The sequence below is a fragment of the Echinops telfairi genome, unplaced genomic scaffold (assembly GCF_000313985.2).
Source record: "Echinops telfairi isolate 266 unplaced genomic scaffold, ASM31398v2 ScPeMD7_7463;HRSCAF=8501, whole genome shotgun sequence".
Lineage (NCBI taxonomy): Eukaryota > Metazoa > Chordata > Mammalia > Afrosoricida > Tenrecidae > Echinops > Echinops telfairi.
This window is the reverse complement of record NW_022111363.1, coordinates 8,002,767-8,019,150: the sequence shown is the minus strand read 5'-3', so window position 1 is coordinate 8,019,150 and position 16,384 is coordinate 8,002,767. Positions and strand designations below refer to the sequence as shown.

The 16,384-nt window shown below is 57.2% G+C and overlaps 1 protein-coding gene across 2 annotated transcripts in view; it reads left to right on the top strand.

Moving 5' to 3' along the window:
- The window catches only part of ZBTB16 (zinc finger and BTB domain containing 16), a 235,015-nt gene extending 222,252 nt beyond the window's left edge, over window positions 1-12,763 (top strand). For both annotated transcript variants that reach the window (XM_045283603.1, XM_004712813.3), the window contains 3 exons: window positions 3,842-4,012; window positions 9,623-9,790; window positions 11,829-12,763. In XM_045283603.1, coding sequence (XP_045139538.1) covers window positions 3,842-4,012; window positions 9,623-9,790; window positions 11,829-12,058 — 569 coding nt within the window. In that variant the 3' untranslated portion in view covers window positions 12,059-12,763. The remainder of the gene's footprint in view (window positions 1-3,841; window positions 4,013-9,622; window positions 9,791-11,828) is intronic.
- The last annotated feature ends 3,621 nt before the right edge of the window (window positions 12,764-16,384 follow it).

Below are 16,384 nucleotides of genomic sequence, written 5' to 3'. Positions count from 1 at the left end.
AGTCTCCCACCCTGTCCTCTGCTTAGTGGGGACTCTTCCCTGTGCTCAGACTGGGATCACACTTATGTGGGTGAGCCCAGCACCCTGCATGCCGCCCAACACAGTGCATACACCTCATGGGGTTCAGTGACTTGGCAGAGTGAGCGTCGGTCAGAGCATCCTGCGGGATTCAGATCCAGCTCCCTGATGAACCAGGGAGGCAGGTCATAGCAAGGCAGCTTCTAGGGGCCCTCAGTACCAGGCAGAACTCTGTGGGCATCTTGCCCCACTGGGTAGCCCCACTAGGTGGCCCGGGCCTTGGGCCCCACTGAGCTTGGTTTGGGGACTTGTGGTGTCCCAGGGGCTGTCATTCATGTTCCCTTTCAACCAAGCTCTAACTCTGCTTTGATTGCAAACTCACTGAAGAAGAAACCTTATCTCTCACAGGGAATCCTGCTCCATCTTACTGACTTCAGGCCAGGTCTCTCTGTGGGATCAGGGCTAGCAGAGAGGGTGCAGGAACTGCGTGTCACAGAACATGTTACAGGTGGACTCTGCCTCGGTGTGTACTGGCCCGGTTGGACTGGGCATCAAGGGACTCCCTGTCAGTCCCAGGCTCAGCTTCTTCCTGGCATACCACCCAGCCAGGGATTCCCCTCTGTCAGTGGAGTCCAAGAGATCCTGGGGTCCCCAGCAGGGTTGAAAGACTTCACAGAGCCTTGCCTTGTGACTCCGTTTCTGCCTCGAGTTCACTAGCCACTGTGGAGCAGGCCCTGCACACAGTGGTGTATCTGAAGCTGCTGGGACTCCATGCTCGTACCCCAAAGGCCTCGGCTGTAAGCGGCTCATTTAGGGGAAGGCCAGAGAGGCAGGTGGCCAGGCCCAGAGGCGGAAATGGGTCTAGAGGTGAAAGTAGGTTTCTGAAATCGGTCAAGCCTAAAAAATACTCAGCTCACTGTCAGCAGTCGATTCCAACTCAGCGACCCTGTAAGACAGAGTGACACTGGCTCTGCGGGTTTCCAAGACTGTAACTCTCATGGGAGTAGAAAGCCTCATCTTTCTCCCATGGAGTGGCTGGTGGTTTCAAACTGCTGACCTTGTGGTTGACCACCCAACGTGTAACCCACGACACCAGATGTTTTCAAATCCTATCTCTGCCCGTTTCCAGCTATGACCTTAGGCAAGTTAGTCAATCTCCTATTTCATTCCCAGTTTGGAAGAGGAGGCTCAGAATCCCAACCTCAATACCTGCCCCATCGGGCTATGGGTTTTAAATGAGATACAGCGGCCCACACCATCCTTGTTCATCAGTTCCCATCCCTCCTGGTCTTTGGGGGCGAGGAGCAAAGCCCAGTGCTGGCTCAGGCTCCTCCTGCTCCGGCACTTTCCCGGGACCTGGATGCTGCCAGTAAGGGCAGGTTGGATGGGCATGACTGCTAGTGTCCACACCCCCGAGTGTCCAGCAGGGAGAGAGGGGTCAAGGAGTGGCAGCTCTCTTCCCACTAGCCACCTAACGCATTGCCATCAAGTCGATTCCAACACATACTGACCCTGTCTAGGGTTCCACGGCTTTAACTCTTTACGGGAGCGGATCGCTTCATCTTTCTCCCATGGAGAGGCTAGTGGGTTTGAACAGACAACCTTGCAGTTATCAGTCCAATCCAATACTTACCCAAAGTGCTAACCAGGCTCTTCCACTCAAACCAAAGCCAAACTCACTGCCATCGAGTGGATGCTGACCCACAATGACCCGCCCCTGTGGGTTTCTGAGACTAACTATGGGGGAGCTAATCTGCCCTAGCCCCTCTGTGAATAGGATGGAGCCAGAGAGAGCCAAACCTTCCCGCTGCTCTGTCTGCCGATGGACTGGGGAGCCACTCAGGTGTTCTTGCTCTTCCTTCTCTCCACCCTCGCCAATCACCTGAAGGCCCCTGACTCCAATGGCCCGCCCCTCCCTCCCTCCCTGCGGGGTTCCAATCAACTCTTTCTGCTTGGCCCCCTTGCTGAGAAATTGCATTTTCACCCTAGAGATACTGAATGGGAATCAGCATTTTAACAAGAGCTGCCCCTCCCCTGCCCACGTGGTTCCTATGTGTACATCCATAAGATGGGGGTCTCAAAGAATCACCCAGAGGTCTTTTTTGACACTTAGATTCTGATTCCATGAACCTGGAGTGGAAAGTCGAATGCAGAAGAAGCCTTGCCCCCTCCACTATGGGAGGGGTTGGCAGGCTCGGTCCTTTACCGCTTTTCTTTTGTGTGTCCTGGAAACGGGGGACAGTGAGACCAGGCCAACCCCGGGGATATTGTCCAGATGCCACTAAGGGAGCGTGCTGATGGGCTTGCAGATGAGCTAACATACTTAAGGAAACGTCATCCAGAATGGTGGGCATCGGGCAACCGGGTGGGCTCAGACAAAGAAGAGTGTAGACATTTCCCTGGTTCTGTAGCCGGGAAGGCCAGGATGCCAGGGTAAACGTGGGAAGGGGCTTGATGATGGGCAGAAAACGGCAGCTTATCTCTGTAGGGTCCTGAAGGAGTCCTACTGGCACTCTGGTTTAGGCGCAGGGCTGCTAACCATAGGTTTGTGGTTCAGACCTACTACCTGCCTTACAGGTGGTCTGCTCCCATCGAAATTGACAGCCCAGCCACCCCGCAGAGCAACCTGAGGGTGGTAGATTTGCTTGTGGTTTGGGTGGGTAGCCATGCTTCTGTTCAGTACAGGGACCGACCAGACACAATTAAATGAGCATCTCATCAACTTAATCTCCTTTAACAGTTGTCCACTAGCCTTACAATAAAACATGGAGCTTGCAACATGGCTTTAAGCCTGGCCCCTGTCTGCTTCTTCGGGCACATCAGATGGCTTCACCTTCCGGAGTGCCCTCTCTGGGTGCTGGGGAACATTTGGGAAGAGAGCGGGAACTTTCCAGGCCTCCCCATGGGTCGAGCTCTATGATGGTGAGAGCCCTGCTAAGGGAGAAAGATGTAAAAACCACGACCGATGACTGTTGAGAGGCGTCCGACTCCGTGCAGCCCTGCTTTGTAGAAGGCACTGAAGCCGTGCTTGCTGAATGAATGTCATTAAGATCCATGCTCGAAATGAGTGAAGAAGTGGCTGAGAATGGGCAGTGGTCAGGGTACAAGGCTCACAGCCAGCACCTCTCCTACCTGGCCAGTGGAGGAGAACCCGTTGCTGAGGTGCTGACAGGTTTCAGCAGAGCTGCCAGGCTCAGGCCAACTCGGAAGAAAGACCTGGTAATTGACCCCTGAGAAGCAGGCAGTGCAAACCCGGTGGGTCATAAGGTCTGGCCCTGGGCATAAAGTGTGGGACCAGGCAGCAGTCAGCTCCATGTGCATCGACTTGGGTGCCCAGCGCAGGGCCCGCCTGGGTGGCAGCGAGCAACCAGAGGGCAGGAACCAGTTCCGCTGGAGGCTGGCTGGGTTCCAATTCCCACCTGGCCACTTGGGGAACCCTGGGCCAGCCTGTGGGCGTCTCTGTGCCGTGCCCTCTAGTTGCCCTGCTTTGGACGATCGTCGAGTTGGAGCAGTCTCCGTGACTAATTTCTCACAGGCCCGCCGCCCTCACCCACCCGTTCAGCGCCCTGCCTCCTCTCCTGTGGTGCGTGTCTCCACCGCACACGCACCCTGGCTGTGGAGATGTGTCTCCTGCCCGCCGCCCCTCTCCCCCTCAGGCTTGCTTCCCTCTGCATCACGGCCATCACGAAGCCTGTGCGGCTGGCACGTGCCAGGCGCTCAGCCAGCCACCCGGCATGGGCTGCACTGGCCCCAAGGGGCAAGGCCTGGCGGGCGTGTCCCCCATCCGGCCGCTCACCTTCCCCTCCCTCCCGTGTCTCCGCAGGCACAGACATGGCCGTCTTCTGTCTGCTGTGCGGGAAGCGGTTCCAGGCGCAGAGTGCGCTGCAGCAGCACATGGAGGTCCACGCCGGCGTGCGCAGCTACATCTGCAGCGAGTGCAACCGCACCTTCCCCAGCCACACGGCCCTCAAACGCCACCTGCGCTCCCACACAGGTAGGCCACGCCCACAGGCGGGTGGGTCTGCGCATGGGGTCACGCCCACAGGTGGGTGTGTCTGCGCATAGGCCACGCCCGCAGGTGGGTGGGTCTGCGCATGGGCCGCGCCCATAGGTGGGTGGGTCTGCGCGTAGGCCACGCCCGCAGGTGGGTGGGTCTGTACTCCGACCTGGACACAGGGAGGGGCGGGGCGGTGGACACAGAGGGGCTCCCTGTATCTCAGAGTGAGTGGGGAGAGTCCCTCCCGGGGGCCCCGCCCCGGCCACCACTGCCCCTCCCTCTCTCTGTATGCGGCAGAGAGGATGCTCGTTGAGCATGCAGATGTTTGCCTTTTATGCAAAAAACAAATATGTAATAATGTACACACTGATTGAGGACCATTCCTGGGTGGGGTTCCAGACTCAACATTAACATTAAGTATTCCAGGGAGTTTCTGATTCAGGAGGACCCAAACCCCTGTAGAGGAAAACTGCCCTGCTAGGTCTCTAACTTTTCCCACCTGGACCCCCTCCACTCCAGCTCCGCTGCCTCCTGGCTTGCTGTCCTGAAGGCGGCCTCTCAGGTGCCCGTTTGCTGGCCCCTGGGGAGACATGGACCCGGCGTCCCTGTCACTGTGCACCGATGTGCACTCGTTTACTCTGCCTGAGCTTCAGCAGGCAATGAGGGTGTTTCCACAAGCACACAGACCATCGCCCCTGTTCCTGCTCAGCCAGTGCCAAATGATCGAGGGGCGTGGTCAGACTGTGTCCCTGCAGAGGGAGCAGTGTGCGTGCTGCGTGTCTGCTGGAGCAGGAGAGCAGCAAACCCGTCTTCTCCCGGCTGCAGGCCCAAGGGTGCAGGACACGCCCAGGCGGGTGGCAGACAGCTGCGCAAGAGCGGTTTTCCTGTGCCATGGATGGGGCACAGGCATTTTGTGTGCTCACCTGGTGATCAGAAGGTTGGAGGTCCAAGCCCCTCAGAAGGAAGTCCCAGTGGTCTCCTTTCAAGCAGTCCGCTGTGGGATTTCCTGGGGAGCATGCGTCTCCTCTGGAGGAGTTAGAGAGGACACAGAGGCAACACCCGGGTTTTCTGATGCTCTGTTTGAAGTTTGCCATGGATACATAGTCTGGCCTGGCGGTGGGAGGCCTCCTCGCCTTGCGGATTGGCTGGGATCTCCCTGGGCCTCTCCATTCAGAGGGACATGCTGCCTCCACCTCACCAGGCCTTAGAGTTACTCAGAATGGCTGAGGACAGGGAGCTGGAGGTCCTAGGAGAGTTAAGGAGGAAGGCCGCGGACAAGGTCTCCCTGCAGAGTGCCCGTGCAAGTATCCCCTGCAGGTACCCGTGCCTCCCTACTGCTACCTCTCTGGGGTCCCTACGGTCAGCACAGGAAAGGTGGCTAGTCACCTTGCAGCCACTTCAGGCTTAGGTGATCCCCAGGCCACTCCTGCTCTACCCATCCCACCCACTCAGGATTCACTCATCTATCTGGTACCCATGTGCCCACAGGGTCTGCAGTCTCTGGGGAGGGCTATTTCCCTTGCTTAACCCAAGAAACACAGAGCACGTGCCCTGCCCAAGCACACATGCAAACACCCATCATTTTCATGCCAGCAAGGCCCAGTGCACACAATCTGTCCCCAGGCCATGCACAAACAACTACACACACACACACACACACACACACACACACACACACACACACACACAATGCCTCATCAATATTCCGTTGTTCCTGCCCCATTTGCTGCTGGGCCTGGATGTTTAGCATCAGCAGCTGTGTTTGGTAGGTTAGTCCAGCCGAGCTCTTGGCATTGATAGATCCTGGATTCACACAGCTTGTCATATAATAAACTCTCAGCTGTGCTGAAGGGAGGGAGTGGGAAGACTGGCCCAGGAGCCCTCGGACAGGGATGACCACGCCAGTGCCAGCTATGGCCAGTTCCCGGGAAGCCACCAGGTAAGGATGGACCACCAGGGGTCCCAGGTGCACTGTTCAGGCCGGAGGGGGCTCTAATTAGTCTCGTTGGTCCTGCACTTAATGTCAAGCTCATTAAGAAGGCTACAGAGTTAATCAACATAGCACAAATTGGATTTTGAGGTCTGCAGCCAGGTTTGTGTACAAGAAGGGGACTCTGGCGTGATTAACTCTCCGGGTGAGGGTTCCAGGCCAGGTGTTCTCCATGCTCCAGAAAGCACCCCACCCAGCCTCGGTGTGTGTCCTCCTGCTACTCCTTCCTGCTGTTCTCCCTGGGCTGACTCTAGAGACCAGCAATCCACTTCACAATTAAATTCATAAAAATAAAACACATCGGATCAAACCAACCCCTCTCTCTGTAACCCTCTGTGTCTTAAACTTCCCCGGGGCAGTGGGAGCCAGGGAGGGCCGCCTCTAGAGGCCAAAGGCATCGGCCTGGTGGCTGCTGGCGATGGCGTACGTTTTAATTACCGGCTCCTGCTGAAGTCTCACGTGGCCCTGGCTTTATTTATTTATTTAGCTCTTAATGAGGATACCGAATCCTTGATTAAAGTCGTAATCATTGCTGATCCAGGGAGGGAGGGTGGGTTTGGATGTCAGGCAGGGGGCTGGGTGTACACACACACACACACACACACACACACACACACACACACACACACACGCGCATGTGTGTGCACAGGCTAATCCCCGAGACCTGGGACACACCACAGATTCGGGCCAGGGTCTGTGTTGGCCGCTCCTCCCGTTGGGTTCGATGAGGCAGGGGGGACTGGCCACCCGCCGTCTGCTGCGCCCTGGCAGTGAGAGGCCAGGTCGATCCTGGTTTTCCCAGCCTAAAAACCTGTGGGTCCAGTTCCCGCCCACCTGCCACAGGAGCCCTGGTGGCATGGCGCAAGGGTTAGTAGAACGTCCGGCTGACAACAGAAAGGTGACTGGTTTGAACTCCCTCAGCTGCCCCACGGGAGAAAGGCTGAACCATCTGCTCCCATAAAGACCACTGCCGACCAACCCCCAAGAGAGACACTTCTGTCCCAGCACAGCAAACCTCTGAGTCCATGCACACCTCCTAGGAGTGTCCTGGCCATGTATACCCTCAGAACAGTGCCCGCTAGAATGGGGGGACCTGGTGTCAAGCCTCTCCCATCCCATCCATTCCAGTGCTCATGCCTCCCCTTCCACGCCCCCCCCCACACACACACTCCACGCTTCCTGCAAATCTTCCGCCCAGAAGAGCACCAGACTGTGAGCAGACCCCAGCATCCACTCCCCACAGAGCCTTAAAAACCCTCCCAGCCATCAGAGGAGATGAGGATTTATGTGGGTCGAGGGGCCTGCGTTTGGCCGGGGCTGGGGTTTGGTGAGCAGCCTGGGGAGGGGAGCGAGTAAAATATCATTTTAGAGAGGAAGTGAAGGCAGAGGCATGCGAGTCTATAACGAGAAGGACAATTTATGCCCAGGCACGAGCGCAGTTTGACATGGGGATAATGAAAAAACGTAGGTCATTGTGGATGACTTAAACCTTCAGCAGCTGAAGAAAATGTATGAAATGCAGAGAACATTACATGGGTGGCAGCCCCGCACATCTGCAGAGGGACAAGTGAAATACAGTGGGCCATTCTTTACCATAAACTGTGGTGGTTGGAGATGCAGCCCAGAGAAATTGTAATTACAGTGACAAGACGAATCAGCGATATTTAAATATTCATGAACAGAGTCTGGGGTGATCAATCTATCTTTATTGTCGGTGCCTTCACTCCTGTAATAAATAAGTATTCGAAGTCCCCACCTTTCAGCCCCCAGAGTCCCCCCACTTTGGGCACAAAGCACGAGATGGCTAATCCCTCGCACCTCAACTTCTCCCTCCCCACGGCGTGTGAGAGCAGCCGTGGAGATGGGTGCTGGACTCGGACTGGAGCTTGGTCTTCTTAGTTCTTTACACTTCATATGCCGGGCCTTTCCCGAGTCCCGGCCATGCGTCATCCCTGTGGCAGCAGCCTGGACACAGGGCTGCATGGGGTCAGTTGGTACCCTTGAGGTGTCTCCATCCTAGGGCCTCGGTGGATGTCAATATAGCCGCCATGCAGCCTGCTCATGAACCAAACTCACTGCCAGCGAGTCAATCCTGGCGTAGCGAGCCTGTAGGACTGGGTGGACCTGTCCCTGTGGGTTTCTGAGACGGTCGCTCTTTACAGGCGTAGAAATCACGGTGGGTGGTTTTGAACAGTTCACCTTGTAGATCACAGCCTACCGTGGGATCACCACCTCACCGGGGCTCCTCACAGGAGGTGGGCGTTCAGTGTCCAGATGCTGCGGGCCTATCACAGCCGCTTCCTGGCTCTTGGACCCAAGGGATGATGTCACATTTTCTTCTCCGTAAAATGGGAGGGATGTGAGTGTCCCATGTGAGCGGGTGGGGGGCCCATGTGGAGTTCTTGGCACTGTAGCGAAGCATTCAACAGGTATGGGGCCCCCGGTGGCTTAGTGGTTACTCATTGGGCTGCTAACTGCAAGTTCCGTAGTTCAAAACCACCAACCCCTCTGTGGGAGAAAGAGGAGGCTTTAAATTCCAGGGAAGGGTTACAGCCTTGGAACCCCACAAGGGCAGTTCTTCTTCCTGCCCTATCGGGTCACCATGAGTTGGCATCAACTGATGGCAGTGAGTTTGGGACTTTACAAGATCAAACCCACTGCCGGCAAGTCCATGTGGACTCCTGACACCCTATAGGACATAGGGCTGCTTCTTGGGGTTTCTGAGACGCTGAATCTTTATGGGAATAGACTGCCTTATCTTTGTCCTTGGAGCTAATGGATTTGAACTGTTGGCCTTGTGGCTAGCAGGTCAGTGCTTATCTCACTCTGCCACTGGGGCTCTCTGTGTCACCAGAAGGGTGCCAGTGATAGACAAAGAACAAAGGGATAGGGAAGGAAGAGGCCACTCATTTTGCCTAGGAGTCTAAAGGAAAGTTCCCAGCTCGGGGAGATGTTTGATCTGGGCCCTGAAGGATGAATAGGAGTTGGCCAGGGAGAGCAAGTAGAGGGACTAGCTGTGCAAAGTTGTGGTGGTGACAGCAGTCAGAAAGTGTCTAGGGGGATGAGAAGCACCCCAGGTTGCATGGATTTTGCAGGAGCAGGGGTGTGGGGCTTGCCGCTTTTGCCCTTGACCTAGAGCAGTGGTTCTCAACCTTTCTAATGCTGCCATCCTTTAAAACAGTGCCTCATGTTGTGGTGACCCCTGCCAACCATAAAATTATTTTCGTTGCTACTTCTTAAGTGTCATTTTGCTACTGATGAATCGGGCGACCCCTGTGAAAGGGTCGTTTGACCCCCAAAGGGGTCAAGACCCATGGGTTGAGACCTGCTGACCTAGAGGAAGAGATGAGGAGGCAGCAGGAGAAGCTGTCTGCTCTGCCCTGGGGGGCTCTGCTCCGGGGCTCTGCTGTTCTTCTCGCAAACCGGTGGGCCCTCCTCTTCCAGGCCCGTGGGGCTGGGCCTCAGTCAGCATGTACTTCCTGTTCATGCTGTGGTGCTGGGTGGCATCAGGCACCCGAAGTGGTCTCTGGAGGCGGTGGGTGCCGCTGGTCGCTGAACACAACCTGGGAAGAGGCCCCGGGAGAGCGAGGACCTGACCCTGGCCCCTGTCTCCGCAGGCGACCACCCGTACGAGTGTGAGTTCTGCGGCAGCTGCTTCCGGGACGAGAGCACACTCAAGAGCCACAAGCGCATCCACACGGGCGAGAAGCCCTACGAGTGCAACGGCTGTGGCAAGAAGTTCAGCCTCAAGCACCAGCTGGAGACGCACTACAGGGTGCACACAGGTGTGGGGGCCACCTGCCTTGGGCACAGGAGGGGTGGGGTGTAGGCGGCTTCCCAGGGGATGGTCTGAGGCCAAGCCAAGGGTGAAGCAGGTTTTCTGAAGGTTCTCAACCTTCCTCATGCTGCGACCCTTTCGCTTTGCTACTGTTAGGAATCTGGTGACCCCTGTGAAAGGGTCCTTGGACCCCCAAAGGGGTCTCGACCCACAGGTTGAGAACCACTGCCTTAAAGGTTAGTCTGGTGGAATGAGGGCCACCATCCGTGCCTCGGAAGGCCCATAGGCCTCCAGGCAGCCGATATGCAAGATGATGTCGATTTGTGAGCCCTGAACTTGAGTCTCGCAGGCCTGATTGGCTGAACGTGCATGTCTTCGCATCGTCTGAGGGTTAGAGTAAGAAAGAAGGGGTCCCTTGGGCGCATTGTAGTCAAGCCCAGCCCTGGGGGGAGACAAGCCGATATAGTTCCTAACCCCCTCTGGGTACACGGTTGTACCCTTCCCACCCTCCCCTACGAGAAAGACAGGAGACGCAGCAACATGCACAACTGTCTCCCCGCGGTGGGAGAGGTCCAGAGACCTAGGGCAGAATTAGGGGCTTGGGGGAGCCTCTCAGTTAAGTGCTATCACGTTCGTTGCTTAACGGCAACCACAGTGGAAGTGTTTACAGCAGGTCAAGTGGTCCGTGCTGCAAATCTGGACTTGGTGGGGCGGGGAGCCGTCATTCCATGTTGCCCTCAGCAGGTACACTAGGGGGAGATTCAGAGTGGGACCCGACGAGCCAGATAGCCCCCTCTGACAGGGGAGACAGCTGTCTGTCCAGAGGAGGACATGCCCTACTGGCTGGGTCTCTGGCGGAGGGGGCAGAGGGGCATGTTGCCTTCGCTGTGTGTCCCGGCCCCCAGCCTCGAGCCTCGGGAGAAGGCCGGGTCTTCACTGCTGACAACTCGAGTGACTGGGAGGGTTTCCCAGAGCCCCGGGGTTGCCTTCGTCCCTTGCTGGGGCTGTGGCCCGGCAGGCGGATCATTAAATGCATCGGCAGTGACTATTGTAAATAGCCGGTCGATAGTCAGATCACTTTGACTGTTCATTACTTCATTATTTGCTGGGGCCTCTGCACGGAGGAGTATCGATAGCGAGAAGGCGGCCAGTTAATTACTGTATCGAAACAAGGTTCCCTCACATGCTCTGCTCAGCTCTAACAGAGTGGGGCGGGGGGCGGGGGGGCGGGGCGCGGGGCAGCTGTCGGTGGGGGTGTGGCTGCCCACTCCCAAGTTTTCCGTCACCCCACTCTGCCTGTGAGCCACAGAGGGCGGGCAAGTGTCTAGTGCAGGCTGGAGAGCCACGGCGCCAAAGACGGGGCGTCCCCAGAGGCTGCTGGGTGGAGATGAACTGGGCTCCCCCACTCCCACCCTAGAGCTGCACTCTGGAACCTCAGTCCCCTGCTCCCCTGAAGGGCTCTGTGGTCTGAGGAGCCGTCTCCAAAGGGGCCCTTGCTCCAAAGACAGCCCTTTCCTTTCTTGAAAGGGACTAGGCTGTGTCTTGGGGAGACTTCGGAAGCTCTGGGGGGGGGGGGCGCGCGGGTGCTGCGAGCTACTCAGGGGCTCAGCTGCTAACTCAAGAGGTCAGGGGTTCGAGTTTACCCAGAGGCACTGAGGAGGACAAAATCCCAGTGTCCTGCTTGTACAAATGCAGCTGCTGTGAAGCCCAGGGTTCGAGGGAGTGAGGAAGACAGTAACATGGGGATAGGCTGGGCGTGTGCCCAACAAGCCCTCCCTCGGCTCCTGGCTACTCCGTGCAGCCATCTGAGTTGGTGGGCGCTGCTCTGGGGTGCCCCTGCGTCGCTTCCAGTCGCCCCCGCCAGTGACCCAGGGTGGCTGGTGACGCCCCTGTGGGATGATGTCCCCTCACCCTAGACAGGCTTCTCAAGGAGGGCACCCACCTTGAGCAAGAGCGCGACCCTCCAACCAGCCGGGGATGAAGGGCAGAGACCACCTCCCGGAGAGGCCCTGCCAACCCGCTTGACCTGTTCCCTCCCCCCCCAGGTGAGAAGCCCTTCGAGTGTAAACTGTGTCACCAGCGCTCCCGGGACTACTCGGCCATGATCAAGCACCTGCGGACGCACAACGGCGCCTCGCCCTACCAGTGCACCATCTGTACCGAGTACTGCCCCAGCCTCTCCTCCATGCAGAAGCACATGAAGGGCCACAAGCCCGAGGAGATACCGCCCGACTGGAGGATAGAGAAGACCTACCTGTACCTGTGCTACGTGTGAAGCCGGCCCGCCGCAGGGTGGGGGTGGGGGGGGGCAGCAGGGAGAGAACTAGAGCAACGTGGAGGAAGGACTGTGCAAGAAAAACAAAAAGAGAGAGAGAGAGAGAGAGAGAGACAGGAAACCTGATAGCTGTTTGGCCTTGGCTTGTCCCTAGGGCTCCCATGGCGGATGCCTGGGCGCTGCTCCGGCCCAGGGCCTCCACTCCCTCCTTTCCCCGCTGGAAGGCTGCCTGAGCTTCTTGGGTGGGTGGACGGGTGGGTGGGGGTTGGTTTTGTTCGCTTCTGACAGCGGGTTGTTCTCCTCCCTCTACCCAGACCCTCCCTTCAGGCCCAGGGCGAGGCTGAGCCTAGGCCTGCCCACCCCTCCCGGGGGCTCCTTCGAGGTTGGAGGCCCGCAGGGGAGAAGCAGGCCCGGTGCAGGGGTGCCTGGGCTGAGGCCTGGCTGTCGTGAAGATAGCAGCTCTAGTTTGCTGGAGCAGACCGATGGGGGCGGTCTCTTTTTCCCTCCCCAGGACTCACTCATCTGCTGCTTCCTGCCCTTTTGCCGGCCCTGCGCCTTCCCTCTTGCCCCCTCCCCTGGCTCCATGCTGCTGGCCTTGGCCTGCCTCCAGTCACCCATGTCCCCCGGGGAGGGGCTCCCAGCCCGTCAGGAGCTTTCCGAGAACACAAGACAAAGGGCGAGAACTGCCTTCCCTCCCAGCCCACCCTCGTCCTGAGCAGGGTGGGGGGGGGGGGGGGGCTGCCTCTGCTCCCCAGATGGAGAGGAAGCATTGGAACTCTGTATCCGGTAGCCCCACCGAACACCGGGGCTACATCCATGCCTCAGCCCCTCAGGAAAGGGTTCGTTGACAGCTGATGGTCCAAGGGAACGAGGGCTGCCACTCGCTGGACAGGCCCAAGCCTGGAACCCAGGGCTCCCCACTGGCTCAGGGGTACAGCCAGCTGGCCAGTAGAGGGGTCATTGAGGCAGCATGGGGGCCCCCAGGCCTTGATGCTCAGTGGGCAAGCCCAGGCCCAGAGAGGGGCCCAGGGTTCCCGACTCACAGGCCCTCCGTCACAGAGGAGGAAGGGGTGCTTGCAATTGAAAGCGCTTTGGCCTCGTGTTGTGTGTGGCTTCTTGTCTGTGTCCCCTGTCAGCACATTGTACTTGAATTACCTCAGTTTTTTGTGACCTCATAAGCTTTTAACACACCCACCTCCCTCCCCCCTCTTTTTGGGGGGTTGGGTCTTGGTAGGATAGGAGGGTCTTTTATTTCTTGTGTTGGGTTTTTATCAACTTCAGCTGGCCCCCATGACTATCCCATGGGGATAGTCTATAGACTATCCCATCCCCCAGACACTGGCCGCCCCGATACCCCCAGGGGGCAGGGGCAGCCCAGAAGGAGCTGAGGACCCACAATCCTCAGAAGGTAGGTGGAGGGGATGTTATCTTGGGGTCACACTGTCCCCACAGAGGTCCTCGGGAGTCACTGTGGGCTGTGCCCAAGGGGCTCAAGCCACCTGCACCTGGGCCAGTTCAGCCTAAAGTATTCTAGGGGGAAACCCCACCTTTCGTTCAAGGTCCTGAGTCATTCAGTTTGGGGGGGGCCTCTATTTAGATCCTTGCCACGCTGTGACCCCACCCCCGCCCCCACCCAAATTGCCAAATTTTGTCTTATTTGTGTGTGTGCGCGCGTGGGTTGGGGCCTGGCCCAGGCTGGGTCGTGTTGTGTTGCGTTGTGCTGGGGCAAAGGTGTCATTTTTTTCCCCACAAGCTACCTCTTACGTTCGTCCAGTTGTCCTTTGGTTCCTTTGCACCCCCCCCGCCCCGTGCTGCTGCCCCTCAGCCCCTGAGCCCCTGGGAAAGCAGTCTTCGGCTATGTGGGCTCAGTCTGGGGTGGGCTTCTCCCGCTGTGTTTGTGTTTGCAGGTGTTTGCTCTTCGTTGTTTCTTTCCTTCCTGAAAGTTCTCTCTGAGGTTTGCGACTAAGTGGTTTGGGGGACTCCTGTTGAGGGGGGCAGGGTTGTGAGGGACAGAAGGAAGTTGGAGGGATGGTTGCTACTGTCATTCCCTCACCTGTGTCCTTGCCCCCCACCCTCCCCTTCAATCTCATCCACAAAATCTGAAGGCCTTAAAAAGTGTGCATTTGGGGGGTGGGGTGCAGATGGGGGCGGCAGGGTGGGGGATCGTGTCACTAGCCTGTGGAATTGAGGTTAGAAAACTAGGGTAGGGAGGGGCCTGTCTTCCAATTCCAATAATGACATAGTGCTTTGGAAAGGAAGAGTTTGAAAAGTTGGACTTGAACTCTGTCTGGAGAGTGCGGTGTTTATCGCAGGAGGACTGAAGTCATTGTGGGAGGGGCAGGCTATGGGAAGCCCTTATGCACTATTGCCCGAGAGGAGATGGGGATGGGGCGAGCCAACCCTCAGGGGAGCTGTTAATCCCAGAAAACAGTATTTTAGAAGCAAGATGTCATTTAACTTTGGTGGAGAAGGAAAGGTGTGGGGGTCGGGTCAAACTATTCCAAACAAGGCGTTGACACCTCTCTCTCACTCTGCCCCCCCGGGCCCCTGCCCCTGCTCTGGAAAACGGAGAGGTTGAGCTCGTATTTACAAATTGTAATATTTTTGTAATATTTGTTAGTCCCTCCGTCCGTGCTGCAGGATCTAGCCCGTTCCTTTTGTAATGTGAAGAGGAAATAAGAAAAAGAAAAAAAAAAAAAAAACCCACCACCACCGAGAAAAATCCCTTGGCCTGCGTGTGCGTGCGTGTGCTTTCTGTGTGCGCTTGTGTTCACTCGTGCAGCATGTTGTGGTCTGGGGTGGCGGCCTTGGATCCACACTGCCTGCCCCGAACCGCCCCTCCCCCCAACAACCCTCAGCCTATTACAGATCCCAGTAGCCAGCCAGTGGTAGCCAGCCAGTGGTAGGGAGCGGGCAGGGGTGGGGGGTCTGTAGTCCCCCAGGGAGACTCAGATGCCCTGAAAAGAGTTCCCTGTGCTCTTCCCTGAACTTGTCCCTAGATCCCCGAGGATTCTGAACCCAAGGAGGCCAGATGAGTGGGGCCAACCGAGTCCTGCTCACCCTGGGGCTCTGGTTCGGAGTGATGGTGTGGGGATATGTTCCCTGGAGGCTCTCTCGGGGTGTATCTGGAGTGAAAGAAACATCCCAAAGATGTTTGGGAGCCCAGGAGCTGGGGGGCAGTGAGACCTGTGTGTTTTTATGCCCCCCGCTTCTTGCTGCCCCTTGGCCACCTCGCTGCCTTTAGCTGTGGTACTGCTAACAACGCCACTTGCTGTTGCTTTACCCTGCATCACGAAAGGCCTCTGGCTTGGGATGTGTATGATGATTCAGCGTCCCCTCCACCTGTGACCCTGATCCCTTACCCATAGGCTGTCTTTCCCTGTTCAGGCTCCTTGACTCATTCAAAGCATTAAAATCCTATGTGTATATAGGATAGACAAATATATATAGATATACATATATATATATATCAAGAGAGAGATATACAATATTAAATGTCATTGCTGCTTTGGGCTGCCTTGAAGGAGGCCAGGGAGACGGGGAGGTCGGTCTGGGGATGTGAGGGGCACAGGGAGGCTGTGTGTCGGTACAATCCAAGGATGTAACTCGAGCTTGTTTTAATCTTGGTGCCTGAACAGTTTCTCCATATTTAGAAAGAGGGGGGAGCAAACCGCTGCAGTAATGCTTCACGGGTCTCTGGTCCCGTTCTGGAAGCTACTCGTACACACTGCGGGACTGTCCAGAGATTCTGGGAGGCGGGGAATGGCGATAGGCCCTCCTTGGAGGGAGTGTGCAGAGGTGGGATGTGACCCTGGGCCACTGCCCAGGTGGGGCTGGGAGGGTGGAGATTTGGGGTCTCTTCCCTGTCAGGCAGATCGGGGAAGGAAGCAAGGGCCCCCCAGGTTATCGGTAGAAGAGTCCACAGTGCTGGTTTGTTTCTTTGAGGCTGGAGTTTCAGTTCTATTGGGTTTTTTGTTTAGTTCTGCCCTCTCCCCTCCTCCCCCTCCATCCCCTTCTCTCCTGCCTGGAGCTTCTGCTGACGGGATGGGCTGGTGGTACTGACCTACACAGCTCACCGGGAGAGGGGAAGGAAGAGCCAGGCCGAAAAGGACAGAGCCAGCCAGGAGAGGGGGTTGAGGATAAAGCAGGGAGGCCCGGGGAGAGGGAAGGTGCAGGCCCCCCAGACCTGGGGCCCAGCAGCTGCGGCCCCCCTGCGCCCTTGGCATCCCATCTTGCAGACAGGGTACCAGCCTCGTGGTGTGTATCTTAGTATTTGTTCTCATTGTGTTACATGCATGACCTTCGTGAGGTGAAGAGGCCGTGGGG